General features: G+C 40.3%; 2 protein-coding genes across 2 annotated transcripts in view; one reads left to right on the forward strand and one right to left on the reverse strand.

Annotated features, from left to right (window-relative positions):
- Window positions 1-452: 452 nt before the first annotated feature.
- NT5DC3 (5'-nucleotidase domain containing 3) lies at window positions 453-19,710 on the forward strand. Its single transcript, XM_054281861.1, has 14 exons — window positions 453-642; window positions 3,455-3,639; window positions 6,495-6,569; window positions 7,042-7,097; window positions 9,266-9,356; window positions 10,427-10,564; window positions 11,821-11,881; window positions 12,114-12,216; window positions 12,356-12,457; window positions 13,435-13,516; window positions 13,854-13,940; window positions 15,121-15,261; window positions 15,618-15,682; window positions 16,757-19,710. The coding sequence occupies exons 1-14, from the start codon at window positions 453-455 to the stop codon at window positions 17,016-17,018; spliced, it is 1,638 nt and encodes a 545-aa protein (XP_054137836.1). The 3' UTR covers window positions 17,019-19,710.
- A 1,515-nt stretch (window positions 19,711-21,225) lies between these two features.
- Window positions 21,226-25,252, reverse strand: part of STAB2 (stabilin 2) — an 80,921-nt gene continuing 76,894 nt past the window's right edge. Inside the window, exons 63-67 of the mRNA XM_054282014.1 lie at window positions 24,788-24,946; window positions 23,843-23,950; window positions 23,039-23,167; window positions 21,875-21,994; window positions 21,226-21,276 (exon numbers count right to left, since the gene is read on the reverse strand). Of these exons, the coding sequence (XP_054137989.1) occupies window positions 21,226-21,276; window positions 21,875-21,994; window positions 23,039-23,167; window positions 23,843-23,950; window positions 24,788-24,946 (567 nt within the window). The remainder of the gene's footprint in view (window positions 21,277-21,874; window positions 21,995-23,038; window positions 23,168-23,842; window positions 23,951-24,787; window positions 24,947-25,252) is intronic.

A 25,252-nucleotide genomic window follows, 5' to 3' on the forward strand; every position in this document is an offset into this window, starting at 1 on the left:
ATCCCAGGCAGCTCCGAGGGCAGCAGAGCCATGAGGAGCAGCAGAGCCATGAGGTCAGGGTTTGCAGCTCCCCTTGGCCTGGCTCAGCAGCGCACATTTAAATGCTGCCCATGCTGGTGGATGGCAGGACGCTGCTTTCCCTCCTCGGGACGGCAGATGGGACACGCACGGCCCGGCCACAACGGCAGAGCCCGCGGGGCCGCACCGCCTGCGCTCCCTCCTCAGGCACCGTTTCAGGGCGCCGGGGCCCGGCCACACCGGCTGAGCCCGCGGGGCCGCACCGGCAGCGCTCCGCTCCTCAGGCACGCTTCAGGGCGCCGTAGCCCGGCCAAGCCCGGCCTCCCGCCGCTACCTGCGGGCCCGGGCCCGCCTCTCAGCCCGGGGCGGGGCCCAAGGAAGTGACTTCAGCCGGCGGCGGCGGTGGAGCGGCTCGGCGGGGCTGAGCGCGGAGCATGGCAGCGGTGGCGGCGCGGGCGCTGCTGGCGGCGGGCAGGGCGGGAGCGGGCGGGCGGCGGGGCCGCGTCCTGCCCGCCGCGGGCGCCGCTCCGCTCTGCACCGTGGCCCCGCAGCAGCAGCAGCCGTCGCCCGACATGAAGAGCTACCTGTGGTCGCGCTACAAGGAGGCCAAGAGGGTCACCAAGGGTGAGCGGCGCCCCCTCAGCGGGCCGGAGCGGAGCCGTGGTGGCGGCTGGGAGCGGAGCAAGGGCGAAGCCTGTGGGGGAGCGGGAAGGGTCGGGGGGCCGAGGAGCGGCTCCGGCTGCCCTGGTGTGCCCGGGGCCGGGGCGGTAGAGCGGGGAGAGCCTCCCTCGGTCGGTTCTGGGGCCGGACACCAGGGACACGGGCTGTGGGGGTGGCAGTCCCTTCATCCTCCCGTCGGAGGGAACGCGGAGCCCCTCACGCCGTCGCCGGTGCGGGGCCGCCGCTCTCGGAGCGCCTTTGGACCAGGCAAATTGGCAGGTTTTGGAGGTGTGTTGAGTGTAGAAAGGCAAATGTAGAAAGAAAATCGAGGAGCTGATCATCTCATTGATGGCTGTTATATATATATACACAGCGTAACTATTCTGGAATAGACTGCTTATCCAAAAAGTTAAAATACTGTGAAGTTTTGGGTGACTCTTAATTTTGCATACGGTTCCATCAAAGCGCTTTGCGAGGCATTATAAAATGCTCGCAGTACATACATGACCCTGGGAAGCCCTGGTCTAAACCCAGCCAGGCAAAAAGCTAAAGGAAAAAGCAAGCAAAATGCTCGCTTCTGCCCTTTCTCCGATGGGAAGAGAACTACCAAGATAATACTTGCTTGGAAATGCGGTGTTTTCTGCGAGCTGAAAGAAAAAGAGGCAGAGTGTGTTCTATAATGACATGGGGAAGAGCATGTCTTGTAGTGGCAATGGATAATGCTTTAGCTTGTTTGTTCTGCCTATAAAGAAAGAAATTATTGTGTTTTCCTGCACTTAGGAGTCTTGAATGTGAGCTGGGACTTCACAGCACTGGGTGCAAGCAAAGCATTTGTTAATGCAGAATAGCGTCAGTATTTCAGAAGTGAAATTAAAAGCCATGCTAGCGATCATGAGAGGTCTGTGGGCTTTGGAGGGTGAGATAAGGGATAGGAAGAAGGGAAGTGTGTTTTATTTCGAATCTATTCTTTTCCTGTTTTTGGAATTAACTTTCTCTTGTTCTAAACCACACCCAAATAATACTTGGGAGCCGAGATAGGGTAAGGTTGTGAGAAAATAAGTTGCTCAGTGGGTGTGAGCTGGCGAAAGATGAGGCAACTGCTTCTAGAATATTTCAGGCTATTATATTACAGCTAAGTCACCCAATAGCTTCAAGTATATGATATTTCAGTTATGGTGTTGAGGTGACAAAGCTAGAAGGCTCTCCTGTTTTTTTGACCCAAGGTTTATAGGATTTGTGATGCTGTCTGCTGGCCAGAATGTCTAATAGCTGCCAACTGTTCATACCGCCTGTTTTCAGACAGCCACCAGTCAGGCTAGTTTGCAGCTTAAGTATCTTTTTATCTATATATAGCTCCATAAATATCTTTATTTTTAAAACGAGTGTTGACTCACCAAGCTGCACAATTGACATTTGAAAAAATACTTTATAATACGGAGATGGGTGTAGATTTTGGAAGTTGATTAAAAATGACAATTAACTTGTGCTAATGACTTCAAGTTAATTGAATGCTTCATGGCCCTTTCTATAGAGGAATAGGAATATCATAGGAATATTTGCCTTAATTGTAGCATGTCAAATTGTATTTGATTTGATTGCTGGGCTGTATTTGAAGTTTGGAGTTAAACTCAGGGAATTTGCTTCTTTCCCTCTCTTAAAAATTAAAAGACCTGAGTGTCTGCATCTGAAGTACCTGCCTTGTTGAGATGTTTTCAATGGTGGAGCTTGTAGGGATCTGTCCTCAGAGCTGAGGGTTTTGAGAGAAGCTGGGTCAATTCCATTTAAACCTATATGGGAAGTAACCAAACAAAGCCTATTCCCTTTAAACTCACCTTTCCAAGCCCTGATTTAAGATTAATGTTCCCCATTTTTTACTGCTGGTAGGGAAGTCTGGAGTATAAAGACAGTATATAAGGAAGGAAAACATGCTCATGTTTTATGCTGCCAGGAGAGTAGTGTTTAACCTCCTAATGTTGCTCTTTCAAGTTTTGTAAACAAGAAATATGAACACTCTCAATGTTTAGTGCTGACATTGGTGTTGGCCCTAAAGTTACTTATTATATCATGGTTTTAATTCTCAGTCACTATACTTTTTCAATCAAATATCAACAGAAACATACCCTTAAAATGGAAGTGTTTGCACAAACACTGTGTGTTTGTGTAGAAAATAAGCAGAATATGTTTGGTTTTCTGATTCTCTAGGAGGTTAATAAGTATAACAATGTGTATGCAATAGTTATGTACACAGTCACATATCGTTTATTCATGTGAGCTGAAATTGATTAATATGATAACCTTGAAATGGTGAAGCAAAAATTAAAGCAATATCAAATTAGAGCAATGTCAGTTCTGCTTCAGGGGCAGGAGCTGGACCGAGTAATGGGAGCAGAAGACAAGGCTCCTAGACTAGTAGTAATGATAATATAATATTCTTCAACTCCAAATTCACATTCAAAAACGATAATAAATGTGTTAATGGAGTTAGCAAAAATTATGTCTGGTGTCCTGTGATAAGCAAGATGCCGAAATGCATCTTCTCTTCAAACTTGGACTGCAGAGAAAAGCTTACTTGGAATAAAACCTATGGATCTCCACGACAAGTTAGGGACAGCCTGTTCAATAGCATCATATTGTTTACAATTAGTTGTTTAGTGTCAATTAGTTTGACAGTTTTCATCATTTATCTATATTTAGCAATTGCTAATAGATTTCTATGTCTTTATTTAAATAAAGGTACAAGGCTGGTGTAACTTTTTTTCCTCTCCCCTGTTCACAGAGTTGGTTCCTTCAATTATGAGTAACATGCTGAACCCAGATGCTATTTTTTCAAACAATGAAATGAGCCTGTCAGACATTGAAATTTATGGGTTTGATTATGACTACACCTTGGTCTTTTATTCTAAACATCTGCACACGCTCATATTCAATGCTGCTCGAGATCTTCTTATTAACGAGCACCGGGTAAGTAAAATTAATGGAATAACTGTACACTTATGAATAAAGGGTGTAATAAATGATTTTTGAGTGAGAGGCATGAATCATCTTTTCATGCCTCAGTCCTAGCTTGTCTCCCTTATAGCACATTTTGTACAACAGCTCCATATTCACAACAGAAGCCCTGTTTTAGTCTCAGCTGCAGTTCTGAGCAGAGAACAGTCTGTTAAGGAATACAGTTATATTTGTCTTATCTTTTCATGTGGGTGTGCAGTTTGTTGTTTCTTCCTGATTGCCATTTATTGGAGTCACATTAATAAATAGGAACCTTAAAAGTTCCCGTTACTGTGCTTGATCCCTTGCTGTGAGTGCAGTGATTAATTTCCCTGTGAAATATTTTTAGCTGGACTTCACAGCAGGGCTTTGATTGCACTGAGGGCTCTGTGTGTACCTGGCATTTCGGCTGCCTTGGCTGGAGGGGCAGCGTGTGCAGTGACCAGAGCCGGGATACAGGGAAGTGTTGAGGTCGGAGCACTGCCCTCCTGCCTCTCCAAGCAGTGACCACTTGACATCCAGGCAGTTTGGAGCTGCTTCTTGTCTAGTTTGGGGATGGGAAAAGCTCCCATGTGTCAGGAAGTGGAGAAGAAGGAGATGGCAGGCTGGGGAAAACAAAGGTATTCCTGGTATAAAGACTGAAAAAAATCTGTGGACTAAAAGAAGCAAAATTCCTTTCCTGCAAGTCCTACAGTTTAAAGCAAAGACAGAAAGTCCATGGAGTATGTTAATAAAGCTGCTTGTGTATTTTTATGCAACCTAAATCTGAATGCGTGGTGTTATTCCACTTTCGTATTTGAATCTAAAGGTTAGGAGCTATTTATAAACACCTATAAATATCCTTGGAGGAGCAAACAAAACTTCATGGGTGCTACAAGCACACACAGCTTTATCCCCCTGCAATTTTGGCATGTGGTTGATAGCAGTTTCTGTGGGATGTGTAAATATACTTTATTAAAGCTACATGGTTCATGGGAAAAACCCATGTTACTGTAGGAGTCAAGATTAATTCTTGTAGACAAAAATTCTAATGGCGTTCTGCCTTTTTTATTTGAATGGATTTGGGTAGTAATAGCTTTACAGTTTGTCTTGGTTAAATCTCCTGAGATCTACTAAACAAAGGTGTAATTACTTTTTGAGGCAGCTTATTGAAATTATTTCCTTTTGAAATTTATCTGCTTATACTGTTAATATATTTTTTTGTCTTTACAATTAGAAAAAGACCCTCTAGACAGTATCCATTATGACTGTCACAGTCAACCCAAAAGATGGCCAATTTTGCTCGTGACAGTGGGAGGTAATACAGGAAAAATTGCAAAATGCAGTATAGGAAGCAAGGAATTGCCCAAGAGAATAAACATCAATTTAATGCTAATCACAGAGGTGGCAGCAGGTGTTCTATGTAAGCTCTTGTTCCTGGGTTCATTTCTTTCCTGATGCACAGGCCTTGTGCCTTTTTTTTATCAGGACTGCTGTTTCAGTCCAGTTATATTTGTCCCTACCAAAAGTGGGGTAAGCAAACAGTACCATTTCTATAATTTCTTTGTTTGGTTTGCAAGGAAGCTTGAATTTATATGCCAGGCTAAACTCATATGTACTGGCATGTGTCTGCAAAGACAACTTTCTAGTAGAATAAATTAAAGTAGCAAGTCAAGCATGCAGAGATTTGATAAAGTCAGAAATAAATTTCATTTCACATGCTTGGTGTGGTTGCTTTGGGGCACGTGCAGTGCATGGGAGTTTTTAGTTGATCAGTTCTGTATCGTTCCCTGATGATTTCCCTTGTGTCTCTGCTTTATGTTCCCTGACCAGACCTCTTCCAAGCTGTCTGTAGGCTTTTGATGCTGTTTTTCATTCAGATCAGTAGCCTGCCCCACATTTTCTGGAAGTGTTAGTGTAGGCATGATAGGACTGTTTCCTTTAACTGTAGATGCCTGTACTCAGTATAAATGCAATCTACAGCAGTTGCAGAGCAAGTCTTCTTCAGCAAGATAAGAACTTTGGGGGGAAATGACAGTTTATGTCTTATAAAGTAGCTAGAGGCTCTGTTGAAGCTGCCTAATGCACTTTTTCCCCTGAAGGCTTGCAGATTATCCATATATGTATGGAGACTGTTGTAGAGAGGGTGAAAAACAATGTCAGGTTCTAAGGCTGCTGTAACCTGGGGGAGGAGAATGAAGGATTACCTTTCAGTGTATTAATCAAATAAATTATGGTTTTCTCAGGCCTTGTTGAAACTACTGAAGTATTTCACCCCTTAAAAACAAGCGAACAAAGCCCTTAGGCCAAGACATGCACCTGACATTTCTTTTTGTGGCAACCTGTTTAAAGCAGGACAAAATTACAGTTGTCTGATAATGGGCTTGTACTGAAAAATGTTAGACTACAGCTCACACCCTGTAATGGGGTGAGCTACCTACACTATATATAAAGAACCTGAGGGAAGAGTACATGACAGACATTCAGTTAATGCACATCTCTAAAATTAATTTTTTTTAAATGTATGAAGAATGTATTGATAATATATTAAATTAACTTTTTGAACAAGAAGCTAATGTTCAAAGGTAATCACTACAGACTACCTGGATGTCCAACTTTAGATGCCAGGATGACCTTATATTTAAAACAATGATCTTGGATTTTGGAAAAATGTTTGACTTGTGTTGCAGGCATATGTTCCTGCAAATCTCACCTGCCTATGAAAAATTATCCTACATGATTACAGCAAATGAGAAGCATAGAAAACTTGGACTTTTAAAATTCTTCAGAAACAATTTTTATTGTTTTCATTATGGTTTTAAAATCAAATCATTGCTCTCTTTTCTTAGTATCCCGCAGAAATAAGAAAATATGATTATGATCCCAATTTTGCCATCAGAGGGCTTCACTATGATGTGCACCGGGTATGTATAAATAACTTTGTGATGAGTTGTGTAGTGCTGAGAACATAGCAAAAAAAACAGAGAGCTTCTAAGCCTTTCAACTTTTCACTCTGCATTGATGTGTAAGGATTTTGTTTCATGTTTTTCTCTTTAATAGCAATCTTTATTCTTTATTATTACTATTATTGTCATTACTGTTATTTTTAACATCATCAATAAGAATAATATTTTTTTTTTAAATGGCCCTTAAGTAGAAGATGTTTTGGGCATTTTGTCCTTATGGTGGGTGGGGAAAGACAACTTAGGGTGCAACAGGATAAAACTAGGTAAAAATATCATTGATGAAAGTATTTTGGAAGCTGTGAAGGAAGTTGCAAGGAGAGTGCTCAGGTGTTCTTGAGGCAGAAAGGTTGTAGATTAAATTGCTTTGACTTTTGTAATTTCATGTCATATAGTTGAAGTGATAAAAAATATTTTCTTTTTTCTCTGCAAGGCATTATTAATGAAGATTGATGCTTTTCATTACATTCAGCTGGGAACAGTTTACAGGTGGGTAAAGTTATTTTTTCTTTCTAATAACGATGTGTGCTTTTACTTTTTGTTTCGTTTAACCCCATTTATTAGTGTACAGCTTGGATTCTTACCAGGACCCGTGCCCTGATGCCCACAGCCATGAATGAGCATTGTGGCCTTGCTGGAAGGGGTTTTCTTTGCATCTCTGTGAGTACACACAGATGTGTACACATCCAGTGCCTGCTCCAGCCCAGCTGATTGCCCAGGTCAGCCCTGGCAGAATTGGCAGGCTGGCTGGTCACATAGTGCTGACTCACTTTGTTTCCGGCTGTTAAATTGTGCTGAAAGACATCTAAAAATACCCTGATGACTTCTCTGCTCCTGCTTTCTATGTAAATAATTGTCACAGGGTACCTGATAGGGTGACTTTGGTGTGGTTGTGGAGACACTTGAGAGGTCCTGCTGTGTTTGCATAGAGCTTTTAAGTTTGGACACATCAACCAAATCAAACTTGCACCACACTTGGTACCAGACTTTAAATTAGATAAGAAGCCAGGCCACCCTTCTTAAAGTCATTGGACAAAAAGACTTTTAGCCAGGTTTATCCTGTTGCACTCCTAGTTGTGTTCCTCCACCCACCATGAGGACAGAACACCCAAATTTGGGTCCAGAAGGGGATGTGACCTGGAAATGATGGTTTGCATCAACGCTTCATGCTGTTTCCTCAAACACCTGTACAGGGATGAGGGCAGGAAAAAAGAGGCTGAAGGCCATGAGGGCTGATGTCAGGATGATCTGTGGTTATACAGCTGCACTGTGAGCTGTGTCAGGAGTGTGAGACTTGTGGTAAAAATAATTTACAGCTTTGCCTAGGCAGCCATCTCTCCACTGTGGCTTTCACATTGTCCTCTGTTGATTTGTGCTTAAGTATCTGCTGATGCACAAGTGTTTTCTCTAGCAGTATTCAAATAGCACTTGGCATAGCTGTCTGCAGACCAGAAGGTACCTCCTCAATTCTGGAATCTGGTTTATATTTTGGTTGCATTTCTTTGTGCTTGCTGCCGTGGAGGGGATGATGCTGAACTTTGTATGTTACAAACCCCAAGTATTATCTGCCCTGTTGGTGCACAAGACTGACTTGAATGCTGGAGTTCTGCCAGCAGCAGCTCAGGGTTGTGTCCCAGTTGGTGTGTGGAGACAGAACTGCAGTAAAGAGCTGGTTAATGTAGGATTCTGCCACCACAGGAACCCTGAGGAAGTTCATGTATCATTCCCTTCCACTGCAAAGCTGGTGTGGACTCTAAGCACTGAAAGCACTAAGCTTGTGAATTAATTTAGTTTTATTTTAATGCTGGCAACTCTTCTTGGTCAGACCAAGAAAGGGAGCCATTGAAATAATTGTCTGTTTTACAAGATTGCAAAACATCATTAAGTAGGTTTTTGGAAAAAGGAGACCAGCTGATCTGGTTTGCATTAGTGGTTTTTTTTAATCCTGAGTAAAATATCAACACTTCTGTGGCCTCTGGTGAGGATGCTTGAATGCCTGCAGTCTTTTAGATGCTTTAGTGCAAGATGCTTAATGCTGTAAACATTCAAAACCAAACTAAAGCCTGTGCTCTCTTAATTGTTGATAAACTCTGGGGAAATGCTATCCCCTTCTTCCCCATTTGTTGTTTTATTTGAATGTTTTAATTGTCAACCATCCTTCAAGTAGTTTTAAATTTTGGGAAACTGAACTGTTCATACATTTAAAAAGAAATTCTTATTTAGTTAAAGGTTGTGTATGTTTTTCACTTCCTTAAATCTTCAAGGTCATGCTGCAGAATAATCTGATTTAAGCACTATCATATCATCAGTGCTGTATAAAAGAAAAGGCAGCGTGAGGAATTACTTTGTGTTAAGAAACTGGAAGTTCTAACTACTTCTTAAAAATCCCCTTGAGGCATAGCCTTAATGGACACTTATAAGCTCTTTTCCCATAAGAAAGTAGAAAGGACTTATAATTGGAATGTGTTTTGTGTGCATGAGCCTGTTAAAATGTTACTTGTTTGGTAAGGAAAGGTGCTGTTTTAACTTAAAAATGTTCCTGTGATGTTATTAGGCTTTTAATAAGATCCAGATCTAAGTGTTAGTCTGTCAGGGTTTGGTGTTTACTTGAAAATTTTAATCTGACTTTTGAACTAAAGCTAGTATTTTTTTTCCAGAGGCCTCAGTGTTGTCCCAGATGAAGAAGTCATTGCAATGTATGATGGTTCCCATGTCCCTTTAGAGCAAATGAGTGACTTTTATGGAAAGGTAAAACCTCAAATGGGTCTTTAAATTGGGTGAGGGTTTTTTGGCATGAGGGTGGTGGTGTTTAAATTTTGTTCTCATTATATAAGTAGCAATTATATTTTCTCAATATATGATTGCCTTTAGTGCTATATGTCATTTTGCCATCTAAAGTGACAAATTACTTTTCTCTGTCTTGCTTGCTGTATTTTTTTCTCTGACTGTTCCCTTACCAAGTCATACAGACAGAGTGGTGGAACACAAAAAATCAAGTGACTTGCTCAGTGTTGTGCACAGATTCTGATAAAGGCTGGCAAATGAACCATATCTGGTTCATGTACTTCACTTTTTCCTGGTGGTCTGATGGCTTAGCTGGTACAGCAGCAAGTAAATGTATGGAGGCAACTCCTGCATGCAACCTGGCAGAGTCAAAGAGGATTTGGCAAAAGATAAGTAGTGAAAGATGAAACTTCCATGTTAAATCCTAAACTTTGCCAATAAAGTTGATTTTTTCCTCTGATGGGTTGCTTCCCCTTTCCCAAATGAAGGGTGAAGCTGACTTTTTGCTAAAAAGCCAAGTTTATTTCACCCCTTTTAATGTCCAGATGTTAATTTCATGTTGACATGAAAAGCCCTCCTTTGTGATGTGGAGCATTTAATGTTCTTGTACTTGTATGTACAAGTACTTGTTCTTATTTTAAGGAACTGAAATTAGAATTCCTGAATCCAGTCTCTGCAGCAGTTGTGAATATCACTCTGGCATTCCCAGTGGGATGCCTTTGCAGAAGGGCAGACTTCTAGTGAAGGCCTTCTCTTGGCTTTTAGCTGAGCACTATCTTATTTTTATGAATTAAAATACCACTCTTAAGAGTAATGATTTGGATTTATTTGAAGAATTAATCACAACACTTTTGTTGGAGATATCTTTATTGAAGGTCTTAGTTGAAAAAGAGTCTTTAGCCATGTGAAGAGGGATGGCAAAAGCTGAATATCTGCTACTAAGCTGAAGTGTTTATACTGAACAAATGAAAGTGTTCTAATCTGGGAAATGCCTGACTTTTGTTTTTTCTTTCCTTTTCTTCTCATCACTGTAGAGCTCCCAAGGAAATACAATGAAGCAATTCATGGATATATTTTCCTTGCCAGAAATGACACTCCTTTCTTGTGTGAATGAATATTTTCTGAAAAACAACATAGACTACGAACCTGTTCATCTGTACAAAGATGTCAAGGTAGATGTCAAGCTTTGAAGATTTGGATGAACTTGTATATTTGTCTTTTCTGTGAACACTTCAGGAAGCTTTCATCTCTTTCACCTGTTGTGCTAGCCTCAGTGAAATACCTCACTTCAGGTTTTGTATGGAGTAATTATGGGTATACAGCCATAAAAATATAAGTAAAATTAAGGTGGAGTTTGGAAAAGAATAGACTGAAATTGGTTTGAAAGCTGGCATTTTAGGACTTTTGCTCTTTTTATGGGTTTGAGGGGTGAATAGGGGAAGTGAAGAAGATCTTGTAAGGTGATAGAAGTTCTTTTGATTGTTGTTCAACATATCTTTTTTTCTCACCATCAGGGAATTACTGGGTTATAGGGAGTGTAAGAGGCTATAGGGAATTCCAGTTTGGAGCTTTCATTTTGGCTAGTGTGCAGTGATTTGCTATCTCGTACTTTTGAACTATTTCTTTTCCCTGTTTACCTCTCTTCCTCTTCCAGATAAGCTGTAGTCCTAGTCTAGAGTAATTTGACCCTCTTGATTCCTCAGCTTGTGTCCTGCAGAGGAGATAATCTTATGTCATGGTTATGTAACATAGAGAAGGACAATTCTTGTGGTTCCTCTGAGGCATGTAGAGAAATTTCTATACTATTCCGCATAGCGGTATTTTTTGAGGATTTTGAGGCCATACTCTGAGTAAGCAGCAAAATGGCATTACCACTGTTCTAAACAAAGCTGTCTGGTGCAGAGCTGGCTCAGGAGAGCTGTTAAATGCCTCCAGAGTGCCTTATAAATACTTTGTTCTAACATTTAACTTCTTTCATCTGTTCATAAATTTCTTACGTAAATAATCAGGGCATTTGTGAGTGATTGTAATCTAAAATCTGTCAGATGTACAACTTTTTTTTTTTTTTTTGTAAGGGGAAAGGAATGTGTTCTGCTCCAAAGGTCACTGGAAATCTGTGATGACTCTGCTTCTGCAGAGGGCTTTCACTTCACCCTTTCACAGTTTTGTAAAAGAGCCCCTCTGCTATATAATTTTGTACTTCACAAAATTATGAAGTTTATTTCTCAGAAGAGAAGCTTAGTCTTTGTCTAGTGGTGACATCATATAAATATACATACACATATATATAATTATATTGAACATTACATGGCATTTCTGTAAAATTGGAAGTGTTGGGAAATGAGTTGTTTTAAAAACAAATTACTATTGCTATTTAGTGAACACTTGAAAAGATGAAGTTCTTTACTGCTCATTGCTTTCCTCTCAGGATTCAATCAGGGATGTTCATATCAAAGGAATAATGTACAGAGCAATTGAAGCAGATATTGGTAAGTACTGGTGGTATAATCTATTAAAGCTTTTTTTACTGATAGTATATGAGTTTTCTGTCTTCCATATTTAAAGGTTACAAATTCTAAATTTTTAAAGTTTGAAAGACTTATTCCCACTTGTCAAAGGTGTGTTTAAGTATAACCTTGTGTTCTGAGCTCTTGGTTGAATGCATTCAGTTTTTCACAGGAGTTTTCTCAATTAATGCTGTGTTTTCCCCGATCCTCACAGAGAAATACATCTGCTATGCTGAACAAACTCGTGCAGTGTTAGCAAAGCTGGCTGATCATGGCAAGAAGATGTTTCTCATCACAAACAGTCCCAGCAGCTTTGTGTACGTGAGCAGTTGTTTGCTGTTTAATTATGCATTTTTAAAGATGGGGAAGATGAGGTTCTCTGGTATAATTCATTCTATTGCACAGGCAACTTCACTTTGCTACAGTTAATTGTTAATATTCCTGTGTCCTTTTTAGGGACAAAGGCATGAAGTTCATCGTTGGCAAGGACTGGAGGGATCTCTTTGATGTGGTCATTGTCCAGGCTGAAAAACCAAACTTTTTCAATGATAAGCGAAGGTGGGTGTTTAGTCAGGAAAGAATAATTCAAGCAGCTCTTCCATATAAGGCTATAGAGTGTGTTAGGAAATATTTTCCTTTGGCTGCAGTGTAAAATGAAATCATATTTGAAATCCTGGGTAAAGTCATTACAAAATGCAGCAACACCCAATGCTGAAGTCTAAATATTTACACTTTTTTGCCTAAGAAAGTTCTAGGAGCTGTCACAGGTGTACTGAAATGACTTAGAGCCACAGAAGCCATTTTTAACTTATCTGCATGTTGTTGAAGTGTGCTTCTTTCCTTATAAGCCTGAGAAGTCTTGATGCCTTTCAAATAAGACCCTTATCTGGAAATGTCTTCCATTGCTTCTGGGTTTGGTTTTTTTTTTTTCTTCACACATGGTATTTAAAAGACATCTGGCTGGCTGACAGACTGGAATATTTGGACTAGTTATGATTAAGTAAACACATCTCTAATGTGTATGCCCTTGGAAAAGGACCTGTTCTTTTATGTGTGCTTATGATTTGAAAGTGAGATAGAGGGAGATGGGATTATTTTCCATTTACTTTTTACATTTAATTTTTGAAAGATTTTGCTATATGTCTTGACCCCAGTCCTGTGCTCTCTCATCTTCAGTTGTCCAGGTGTGCAAACTGAGGGATTGGGCAAGAGTTCTGCACATCTATTTTTTTGTGTTCTCTCCTCCTTACTGGCAGACAACTCATGCTGTTTCTTCCCTTCTGCCTGGGGTCCCTGCCTTACTTCTAAGCAGTTGTTCTCAAAATTTGTTTATAAATGTCATAAGTATACTGGAAAGTTACATTGCTTTTCACTGGTTAAAGTGGAAGTTTGGAAGTTTTGCTTTTTCTCTTACAAAATTCAGATGCTAGAGATATTTTTTCCTTTTGAGAAATTAATGTTTTAATTCCAATACTTTAATTGCCTAAGAAGTGTCAGGATTCTACAGCAACTAACAATTGCATTGTCTATCCTAGACCATTTCGGAAGGTGACTGAAAGGGGAGTCTTGCTCTGGGACAAGATTCACAAGCTGCAGAAAGGCCAGATTTACAAACAGGTATGCTTTCAACAGACTCTCTATGTTGAAATTTCGTACCTATTTCCTAGAATCCCAAGCTTCTTTGGATATAAAGGTTTCTAAAATGCAGTTGCATTCTTTAAGAGAGTTATTTAATGTCTGAAGTTGTACAAATTCATAGTTGGTATTGTATGTCATTGTCTCTTGAAGTGCTACTATCACTGAAATCACCTGTAAAATTTCGGATTCATAGTGTATAAACTGAGGACAAGATTTGTACTATGAAGTGTTTTTAGTGATGTGCTAAGTTTATTTTTCATGCCTGTGAAGGTGAAAGTCACATGCTGCTACAATGTCCATGTCATTATTTCTGCAGGGTAACTTGTATGAATTTTTGAAGCTTACTGGCTGGAGGGGCTCTAAGGTTCTCTACTTTGGTGACCACATATACAGTGACTTGGCAGTAAGTAGTTTGCTTTCCCAAAATCAGAGAAAAAACTAACAGAGGCTTTCTGTTAGTTTTGCTCTCTTCCTCTGCAGTTATTCAATGTAGCACACTTTCATTTGATATTTTAAAATACAACAAAATTTGGTTGTTAAGCCATATTGCCTTTTTTTTTTTTCCAGCAAGTAACCTTGGTGCTGTAAAATGCCAACCATATTTTCCACCTGACTTGTAGCATTTAAGTTGTTTACTAACTGTGGTCAGGAATGTGTGAGGTTGTATTTCTGATCCAGATACTGATTATGTCAGATGTACTAGAGAGTAAACACAGATATCCAAATGTACAGGATATGCCTGATTTGGATGACAGCTGAATGAAGTTCTGTTTTGAATGCAGGAGTCCATCTTCCTGTCACTAATTATGAATGTTCTTCCCAAGATCGTGCTCTGATTTGTATCCCCCCCTCTCCAGGCTTTTTTTTTTTTTTTGTCACCTTATGAACAAATGCTCTGTTAATTGTTACCTTAGGGTAAGTGACCACCACTGGGCTCTTTTGTGATTGATTCCTTTTGAATGCCTGGATGTGACTTTTCAACTCCAAACTTTTGTAAGATGTTTCAACAGCAGCAGATGTTAAAATTTTTTCCTCAGTCTGCTTTTAAAAAGAACAGTAACACTGGGTGCTTCAGAGGACTGAGGGCCAAGAGGAGGGTGCAGCTCTGTTCCACTCTGCCACAGTGGAGAGGAGAGCACAGGTGGCAGCTGCCTTGTGTTGTACCTGTCAGGAGCAGCTTGAGTTGCTGGGGCTCCTGGTTGGAGCCTGCTGTCAGCTGGGTGTGAGGAACCAGCACAAACCCAGCACACAGTTCCTCCAGGTACTGCTGGCAGCAGCAGAGCTCTCATCTACAGAGGCATTTCCTGCTGTTTGTTTTAAACCTAATGAATTAGTGTTTATTTGCAAGTGCTTGTGTGTTCTTCATCTCTCTCCCTAAAAAATGTAGGATTTGATGCTTAATCTGAAATTAAATTCTATTGTCCATTGGCACAGTTAAGTCCCACTGTTTCATACTTCTGTTTGTACATAAAAAGCAATTAAATTGGTGCTGCTTTGGGATAAACAGTAGTCAGATTCTTTTTTTTTTTTTAAGTAGTTCTTCTTAAGACTAATACCTGTATTTTGTAATTGCTGGTAAACAGGACTTGACCCTGAAGCACGGCTGGCGCACTGGTGCAATTATTCCAGAGCTACGATCGGAGATTAAAATCATGAACACAGAGAAGTACATTCAAACCATGACCTGGCTGCAAACCTTGACAGGATTATTGGAACACATGCAGGTTTGTGCTCTGTGTGTGTGTAATCAGCTCTGGGAGAGCCAGAGGGATCCAGCCAAGTTTCTAAATGCTGGACATTGATGTTTGCAAATGCTTTCAGTCTCCTGGAAGAGTTGGACTGGAAGTGTAATTATTTGTGTGGTTAGTTGATAGGAGTTTTCACAACATCTTGTCTCTTTCTCCACTGGTAAGCCTGGATCAATTAATGATTTTGGTTGTTTAAAATTCATGTGGATAAGTTCTGTATACTGATCTCTGAATTATTTCTCATGTCCTGTTAGCTGATAAGGGTTTATTAATAGAAAGGTTTATTTATAGAGTTATCTTTAGTTACAGGTTATCCATACTTTACATTTCAGGTTCACCGTGATCCTGATTCCCAAATGATTTTAGAAGAATGGAAGAAGGAAAGAAAGGAAATGAGGTAAGACACAGGGGATGAAGAATTTGCAGTATGCTTTGGCAGCCAAGGATTCTATGCAATATCTTCCACAGGTTTCTTTGCAATTTCTTTCCATCCCTGATTTATAGTCTCTGGTAGTTACACATATTATAAAATAATTTTGAAGCAATATTGTACCTGTCTCTTCTCCCCTCTGACACTTTGTACATATGGACCCTTTTGCCTGTTCCCTATCTTTAGAACAGATGTTATTTTTCTGTGTGAAATGGTAACATCCCATCAAATCCCTTTCCCTCTCACTTTGATTCTTCTGTTCCTCTCTGTGTTCAGCTGTCACTGTTGATTACACAGCTTCTGCATGAATAAAACCTGTATTTCTTTGTCAAGGCTTAGGTCACTTTACCAGATTTTGATGTAATTTCTGCAGATTGTTTGTAGTACATCTTGGAGTACATAAAAACTGAGCTCTGCTCTAGGTTGGATTTAGCAGGGATTTATCACAAAGTTAGGCAATAAGCCTAGAACTAATAATAGATTATTATGAAGGAGAAATCCCTAAATGCAGGGGGTGTGAAGTGCACAGTTTTCAAGGCCAGCTGTACCACCAGCAGTCTTCTCCAGAAATGTGACAATAAATGAAATGGGAATGATACGTGGCAGTGACTAATGCCCAGAACTTAATTCCAAGATGTGTTTAAGCTTTTTGTGTGCATTAACCAAATCTTTGCCTTTTCTTAAGAAGTCTTTTATCTTTGGAACATTCAATGCCATTAATATTTAGATAAAGGCAGAAATCTTTCACAGTTCCTAGAAAAGAAGGCTTGAGATGTCATGTTTCTGATGTCAGAAGCAACTTATCTCTAGTGGGAGATGTGTGAAACTTCACAACTGTGATTTCTAGACCTGGGTTGTATATGTGCAAGAGGTGAAAAACTTCTTTGGCACATTTTATTGTTTTGAAGAACAATGGCAAGAGAATAATGTACAGAACAGGTTTTAGGATCTGCTTGTTTCAGGTTATGGATGCCAGCTGGTGAAGAGATGTGTGCAGGTCTGTTCACTTCTCTGTCTTTGTTTTCTCTTTCTGGGGGACAGGGAGATGAACAGGAACTTCTTCAATTCACACTTTGGGAGCATATTCAGAACTGATGAGAATCCAACTTACTTCCTGAGACGTCTCTCTAGGTTTGCAGATATCTACATGGCATCACTGAGCTGTCTCTTGAACTATGAACCAGATTACACCTTTTATCCAAGAAGGACTCCTTTGCAGCATGAACTTCCTGGCTGGTCAGACCAGCTGTGCACTGGTACATTCAGAATACCTTTCCTACAAGAGACAGTTCAGATCAAATAAACTCTTGGTGGCTCTTCTCTAAAATGGACAAATATCTGTTGGTTTTCTTGAATGTACCTGAATTTTATTTAAGCCACTTAAATCTGTTACCTTGGTTTATATGTATTTCATACTTATTCTCATAAGCTTTGGTTTTCTCCTCTCCTGCTCAGACATGTGAAAACTCCTCTTACACACAGAAGAGATGATGAACTGCCAAACTAGTGGTAGGCCAGGAGGGAGAGGACTGCTGCTGTTCTGAGGTGGTTGTTTTAGCTTGTTCATTGAAAACTTACATCTGCAGCCTTGTGGTTTACCAAGAAATACCAGGACTCTCTCTTCTGCCCCTTTTCAGCACTCCAGCTGGAGCCTGCAGTGAATTGTGGCATGGGAGAGCTTCACTGCAGTGTTAGTAATTAGGTGATACAGGTTAGTAACCAGCTTAGGGTGAGGCTGAGAGGGATGGTCACACTTTTTACCTTTCCTTGCTGCTACAGATGGAGCCTTACCTGTGAGGGGCCCAGGGCTGGAGTGCCCTGGCTCTGCTGTGCTGGGCTCAGGCTCCTGGGCTCTCTCCTGTCTGTGCAGTTTCTGTTCTTGCCATGTCTGTGCTTGGCTGCAGGTGGACCTGAGCCTAAAATGGAAACTGGCAGTAGCTTGGGCTGCTTCAGCTTCCTTCTCTCAACTTTTAGGTACTTTTTTTTTTGAGTTTCAGAACACTTCAATATCCACTCTCCAATAATAGTAATTTCAAGAGGTTTTGCATTTCAAAGTGCGGACAGATCTCTCTATCAAGCTTTAGTTTGATCCTAAATGCTGCTTTTAAAGATTTTAAACAGTGTCTTATTCCAGTGGTATGCAATGTGGCTTTGCTGTTCCCTAGGAGAGAATGTATTTCATATAGCCTTCATAATGGACTTCTAGAGTCAGAAGTAAACACGCACAATGGGAAAAGAACTTAGAGGAAGAATTAAGAAATGAGAAACCCAGAGTTTTCTGATGACATGGTTTTAGCTCAAGCCCTAAAAGCTAAATTAGGAGTGGTACACATTTTGAATAAAGAAAAATAGTTTTGGTATAGATTAGAAGTTTTATTGAATTACTGATTTTGTAGGTAATGCATGAACACAAACTCTGGGTAGCATATGTGTTTCAAAGATTTGAGCTGAAAAATGTCTATTTTGCACAAGGAAAACATCTGTTGATGTATTTCCTCAAAGAGGCACTTTATAGAAATGCTATATAGTTGTTTTTAAATTAGAATTTTTTCCTTTCTCTAAATCCAATGGAAATGTTTGTTTTTTAAAGTGGTGCTTCCCACCCCAGCCACTTTAGAAGTCATAATATAATTAATAATTTCAAATTTTAGTTATTAAAGGCTTGGTTCTTAAAAGCATGTGATTAACAAAACATACAGCATTTGGTATTCATTTTAGGATATCACTTGCTTTCTATCATGATTGCAGGCAAACAAACTTTTGTTGACCAAAAGTTTTCTGGTTTGGTTTGTTTGTTTTTTAACCTGTCTGTATGTGCAAGTACCTGGATTGAATTTCATATACAGTATATTTCATGTTTTTAAAAGCATGTTTGCAAAGTAAAGAATGTACTGTAATTTAGCCTGCACAATTTTGTAAGTAGTTTTCCTGTATGCTTGAAATCAGTATGAAGTTCTCAGAGGGGGTTTAGATTTTATGATTTTCCTATACTCCTATTTCAAACTTGACAGAAGTGTGTGATTGATAAACCCCTATGTTTAAACAGATGAATATACTTGAAATGAGTAAGTTGATCTGACTGTCCTGATGGTTTTGCTAGAATAAAAAGGTAACATGTTGCAGGAAGTTAGTTTGACTGCACCTCATCAGGAGCTGACTTGGTGGGGCTGTGCAAGAAATTTTTAGGATAGCTTGATAATGAAATATGAAGATGGAAATATCCTGATTTGCCTTCAGTTCTTTATCCTAATGCTCAGCTTCAGCTGAACTTGGTGTTATGTGTGTGGAGCACCTCATGCTCCAGAGATTTCAATGCATTCTTTAAAAAAAAAGACACACCCAAACCACTGTACATTCATCCTGTGTTAAGCAGGGGCAGTTTAATTGGCTTGGATGGTTATATTATACACATAATGCATGTTTTGTTTCAAGATTTTCTTGTCTCACCCTTCCTTTTTCTTAAGTTAGAAATCAAACTCCTCTACCACGCTATGTTGCAACAGCCAGCTGAAGTAAAATATTGTTTATATTGCATGACTTGTTGAAATAAACAATGTTGCATGAAAAGAGTTAATTATTGAAGGGTTATGTTTCTTTAAAATAACCCAACTATAAATAATATAAATTTAAGTGAGAATATTCAAATGTATTATTTATTTTTCAGTGCTAAAGTGCTGCTTTGTAACTTTTAAAAATGTCTTGCATTTTTTTAATGATTTCACCTTGACACACTCTGCATTGCTCAATTTAACCTTATGCTACTGATTTCAAAGAGATTTTTAGGCATGTTTAATGGGCAATGTCTCTGTACTAGTTTTGGGAATATGGTTAATTTGAACACCAAAGCAAGAAAATGTTTTTGTTCTGGTCTATTAAAAACACAGAGCTGAATAACCTGTCAGTAAAAAAAAGAGATTAATGAATTGTGGAGCTTTTATTTTTTTGGTGATAAAAATATTTAATGATTATTACAAAAAATAAATGCTTGGACTTTATCTTCTGATCTCTGTGAGCCTTAATATTTTGATTGACTGGGGAGAAGGGAGAAGGAAAGAACATGAGTTGTATTGATTGCAAAATTCTGTGGGGAAAACTCTCCTAGATGTGTGTGTTTAAGTGTGTTTGTGTTCCAAATTTTCTAGTCTGTGAAAACTATCAGGCTTGTGTAGGGGGATGGGGGAAGCAGTTGAGGAAATTGACTGTATGTTTGTTTCATCCAGATGAGTTTGTGTTTACATGTTCTGTTTCCTTCCTTGTGCTTAATAATAGCTGCATCAACAACACTGGATTTGCCCCCTGCCTTCTTCTGAGGGAATTCCTCCCTGAGCTTCCCTCCTGCCCCCACAGACTGGGGGGATGGTACTGCTGCCAGAAAGAAAACCTTTATTTTCTTGCTGTTTTGTGGTTTTTTTTTTTTCCATGTTTTCATTATGGTATTTAATGTTTTGATGGAAAGAGGTGACACTGAATCAAACTCAGGTTTGATCTGCCTCTCATGGTGTGTGGTGGCAGTGGCAGCTGTTGCTGCTGTGCTTGGTAAAAACACAGTGTGTGAAGAACCTTCAGGCCTGAAGAACTGAATGGAGACATTGCATGGCAAGGGGATGTTCATCCTCACAGTCCACTTCGCACAAAAATGGTTCATTTGGACATATTCACTGTCATCCAGTGTCATTTGAAGTCCAGTTTAATTCAGCTGTCTTTGAAGATGGCCTTGAGATGCAGCTTTTGACCACAGCTTCAATTTTACCTCAGGTGAGGCAAGCCAATTCCAAGTAGGGGGGAGAGAGGAAATCCAGAAACTCAAATACTGGTTTTTTGAATTTATTTTCCTGTTCCAACTAGTCATCATCTGCATTTCTTACTGAAGCTGCCTCAATTACTGCTTCCCTTTGGACAGTGAGGTGACATGTAAAGCAAACAGCAAACCAAGGTTGAGCAAAGACAGAGAAGCTGGAGGAGGCAAGGGGGACAGTCAGGATGGCTGTGTTTCCTGCTGCTGCCTATCTAACAGGAAAGTATACCAGCCAAAAAAATCCTCTCAGTTTAAAAATAGAAGTTTACCATGTGTTCTGTTTCACACTTGCCTGTTCTAATTGTAACTGAGCCAAAATGAAAGCACAGGCCTGCAGTACTAGAAAATTTAGGAAATTTGCCAAGTTAGCAGCCCTGTGTGCTTCTGGCCATTTTAAAGTCTGTAAAGGAAAAGAAAAGCAGCTAAAAAGCAGGTGAGTGAAAATCAGCTGCTTTTCCCAGAGAGGTGTCTGTTCTGGGTAGGTTAGTTGAGACTCAGTTTTGCTTTTGCCACTTATAGTTGGCACTGCTCAGATTCAGCCAACACTTCCAAAATTGGTATTTCTGTGAGCTATATAGAAGGCATCTTAAAAATGTGCTCATTTGGGTTTTAATTTGTAACAAGATTTTATTCCCTGTAACGTAGGTGCTCTTTTTTTTCACAGTAAGTGTAAATAAAAATATGTTCATTAGATGACTAATGCCAAATTCAGTTTCTAATTCTGATCATAAGGACCACTCATCACAAGCTGTTGGTCATCTGAATCCTAAAAAATAGAATAAAAAGAAAATCAGACTTGAACACTCCATTAAGAAACAAAAGTAACATTTTGGCAAATTTGTCCATGCAGAGGGCAGAGCTGGCACCTGACATTTCTGCAACAAACAAGTCCTTTTACTGAATGCAAAATGGTGCCTTTTGATTTTAGACTCTGCACATACATGAGGGTGCAATCCTTCCTTCCCTGAATTCCCAGCCCCCTCCCTGCTGGGTTTCAGATTCTTTGGAGTGCTAGCGTGGCTCTCAGCTGCATTTGTAGCAAGCAGACGTGAAGACAAAATTAGAAGGCTTTTTAAGTTTTCATGTATGTGTCACTGTCATCCAGTGTCATGTGAAGTCCAGTTTAATTCAGCTGTCTTTGAACATGGCCTTGAGATGCAGCTTTTGACCACAGCTTCAATTTTTACCACAGGTGAGGCAACCCAATTTCAAACAGGGGGGAGACAGGGAAGACAGAAATTCAAATGCTGGTTTCTTGAATTTGTTTTTCTGTTCCAGCTAGACCTTTCTCTTTTATAAAGTCATTCCCTCCTACCATTATATTATTGGTAGAGTCTCAATCTCAAATGAAAATGAATACTTACTGAGAAAAGATCATAAGTAGGTTCTGGTGAGGTCAGTGTTGAAGAACTTTCATAGGAAGGGTTGGTAATATTTGAAGGCTGTGGCTTGTCCAGTGGCGTTGTGTCAGTGTCATCTTTGGACTACACAAAAGCACACAAACTTGCTTAAATTTCATCCTCTTCCCCCAGTGCATTAAATGGGGCACTTGAGCCTCTCTACCAGCTGGTGCACTGTTGTGATTTAACTAGCTTTATTGTCTAAATCTGTCTCTGGGCATGAACTGTGGTTTTGGTTGTTGCCTTATCTCAGGTCACTTTAAATTGGTATCTTTTTTTCCTCTCCCTTCTTATTTTTAAGCCTCAGCAAAAAATGGGAGAGGAAGTGTGGCCCTGAAATGGTGCTTGGGGTAAAAAGTACTTGGTTAGTCCTGAGGGCTCTCTTTGAAACTATTTAAAAATCTAAGTGTTTCCTCTGGCTCTTGGCTACTGGGTTTTGTTTCTGCAAGATGATTCACGTTACCTGCAGGGACTAGGACAGGAATGGACTTTGCTTCTAGGTAGACTTTCTTTCAGGTATGTTCTTGTATGTTTTGTAACATTTTTTTCCTCATCCCTCATCTCTCTAGCTTAGTTGTTGCTGACTGGTTTTTCATCTGTCTGTTGCTAACAAAATTATTTAAGAGAAATCAAGCATCAAAGTGCATCAGTATAAAAACCTGCACTTTTCAATCCTACAGGCATTTCAGTTTGTTTGTCTGTTAGATCTGGCCTTTTTTCTATGAAATGTTTCAACCTCCAGAACAACAAAATTTATAGTAGTGGAGGAGAACAGGTGCTCTTCAGTGGTTGTAATTCCTCACTTCCCCAAGGGTGAGTTTCTGGGCAGGCAAAGGCTTCTGCCCTGCTGTGGTGCAGTTAAATCAGCTTTGGGCCAGTCCTTGGTGTTGGAAGTGTCTGTGTGAGCACAGATTTGGGTGGAGGGGTCTGGGGCAAATGTGAACTTCTGTCCAAGGCAAGCATATGAGCCTTCCCCCTTTCTCTGTGTCTCAGTCTGAACAGCTCAAGTGTGAAGTGGCCAGGAATGTTTCTAGCTTAACAAAATGTATGGAGAAACTGAAAGTTATGAATCTGAGAAGTGCAGTTGTGCCTCCCCTCCCCAGCTTCGTGTTCCCACCTGCCACCTACCTTGAAGTGCTGGAAGCTGATGTTGTTCTTCCTGAACCTGAGGTAAGAGTATCCAATCAGAGCCACAATTCCAGTAACTAGACAGATGCCAAAGAATATTCCTGTCCCAGTACTGGCATGGAGAGGAGCCTGGAAAAAGGCAAGAGGGTGAGTGAGCTCTGGGTGGGCACTGGTCACCTTACAGCACCCAAGAACATGCAGTGTCCCTTTGAGATATGCTCTGGTCCTTGTGCTTGGATTTCCTGCTAGGTGTTCCCTAGAGACATTTGAATGTGGCCTTTTGATAGAATCACAGAAAAGTTTATGTGGAAATAGATGATGGAATCCAGCTGTTCCCCCCAGCACTGCCAAGCCCATCACGAAACCTTGTGGACCAAGGAGACAGCTGGGTAAGTGGGAGAATTTGCAGGAATTCATGCAGGCAAAAGATACCTATTTTCAAAACATTGTTTTGGATAGGAATGAATGTCAAGGCAAGAGTAAACAAGGTGCCTTAAAAACTTGAAAGTGGAAGAACTAAAATAGAGCTTTTAAAAATTTCTGTTGTGTACATGTGCTCCATAATTTAACATACAGAAAACAAATTTATAACTGTGGGAAGAAATTGTTCAGACAAATTTTTGGCATCACTGGTACCTTATTTTCAACTTCTAATTCTCTTTGGAAGCATCCTTTTAAGATGAAAAAGTTTCCCTGCATATATGTCAGGGAAACTGGGAATATACTAATGTCAGCAATGAGTTTAGGGTAAAATAAGACAGTTACCTCTCACCACCCCAAAAACCTGAATCACCATGCACTTACAGGTTCTGATGGAGCCTTTAAAGGCTCTGAAATGATGTGTATTATCCCATTGGAAGCAATTATATCCCACTCAACAATAGCACTTCTGTCCACATACCGGATCTTGCTCTGCCAGGAAAAGAAGCAATGAGAGCTGAGCTTTGACCCGTCTCTCTTTGGTACTGAAATTGACATTAAGGTGGTTTCCCCACCTCAGCTGCTGAGTACTCAGTTCACCAGAGAGGAACAACATGTGGAAAAAAAACATGGAAAGTTGCTCTGCTGCCTCCCTGGACATCAGCCTGGGATGGCCCCTGGCTGGTCACAGTTCTCCTGTGCATGGAGTAGTCATCATCATTACCTGCCTGTTGCCATGTTTTCCTGTCTTTTTTTTTTTTTTTCTTTCTTTCTTTCTAACTTTTGTGATCTTTGTGAAGTTGCAAAGCTCTGCCTGGAAGTGCAGTCATTCCTGAGTGCCAGGCAGCCACTTTCACTGCAGAGGATGCCACTTGCCACTCGAGTTTGCTGGCTGTGAGCAAGGCTCTGTTGGCATCTCCTGCCTCGCCCAGAAAGTTACCAAGAAACTTCACAAATTCCAACATCTTTTTCTAATAATGAGTTGCTGCTTTCATCTCTTTACCTATCACACAGCCATCTCCCATAATCCTACCAAACTGAAAGGAGAGCAAAATGGAGCCCATATCCCTGTTTTTCCATTCCTGAAAGCCACTTCAACAGCTTCCTTTGAGTTTTTCCAGGTAAGAGATGTCTATCTGCAAGCTGGTAAATTTGCAGTTTGACAGCTGCTATCCTGCAGTCTGGAGAGGAAAGAGCTTCTGAACTCAATCTCATTGCTGCCCACTCTAACCTTATCAAAATGCCCTCCAGATCAGTGTGTCACCTGATTACAGGGTATAGAATAAGAAGAGGAAAAGCACAAAGATGGGAAATTTATTACAGAGGTACCTGGTCAGCCGTGGGGACTTGATGTTTCTGGCCCCCCGTGCTTGTAATGAGGAGCTTTTTCCCTAGACGAGTGAGAAGGGTGGTTCCATTGGTCAAGTCCTCATAAAACATTATATTGGCATTAGATAAATGATACTCAATGTCTCTCCCAGAAAGGGTCTGCAAATGAGGGCAGAATACAAGGAGTGTTAATGGGTCTCATTAATCCTTTGGATTTACTAGTAAGCTGTGTGCCTGTGACCTTTTTCCCCCTCTGCTATTAATGCTGCAGCATTAGAGGTTATTGGGAAATCTGCATGGGAACAGTGGGACATTCTGTCCCTGCTGGCCTCTGGTGGCAGGACCTTAATTCCAGCAGGACAAGGGATTTTACTCCCCTGTAGGATGACCTGAAGTGATGAGATTCAGAGATATTCCAAACAGCTTGAAGATGTGAACCAATGAATAAACCCTTATGAATTGTTT

This window comes from Melozone crissalis, unplaced genomic scaffold (genome assembly GCF_028551555.1).
Source record: "Melozone crissalis strain CALT ecotype California unplaced genomic scaffold, PUWL_Pcris_2 ptg000033l_1, whole genome shotgun sequence".
NCBI classification, from domain to species: Eukaryota; Metazoa; Chordata; class Aves; order Passeriformes; family Passerellidae; genus Melozone; species Melozone crissalis.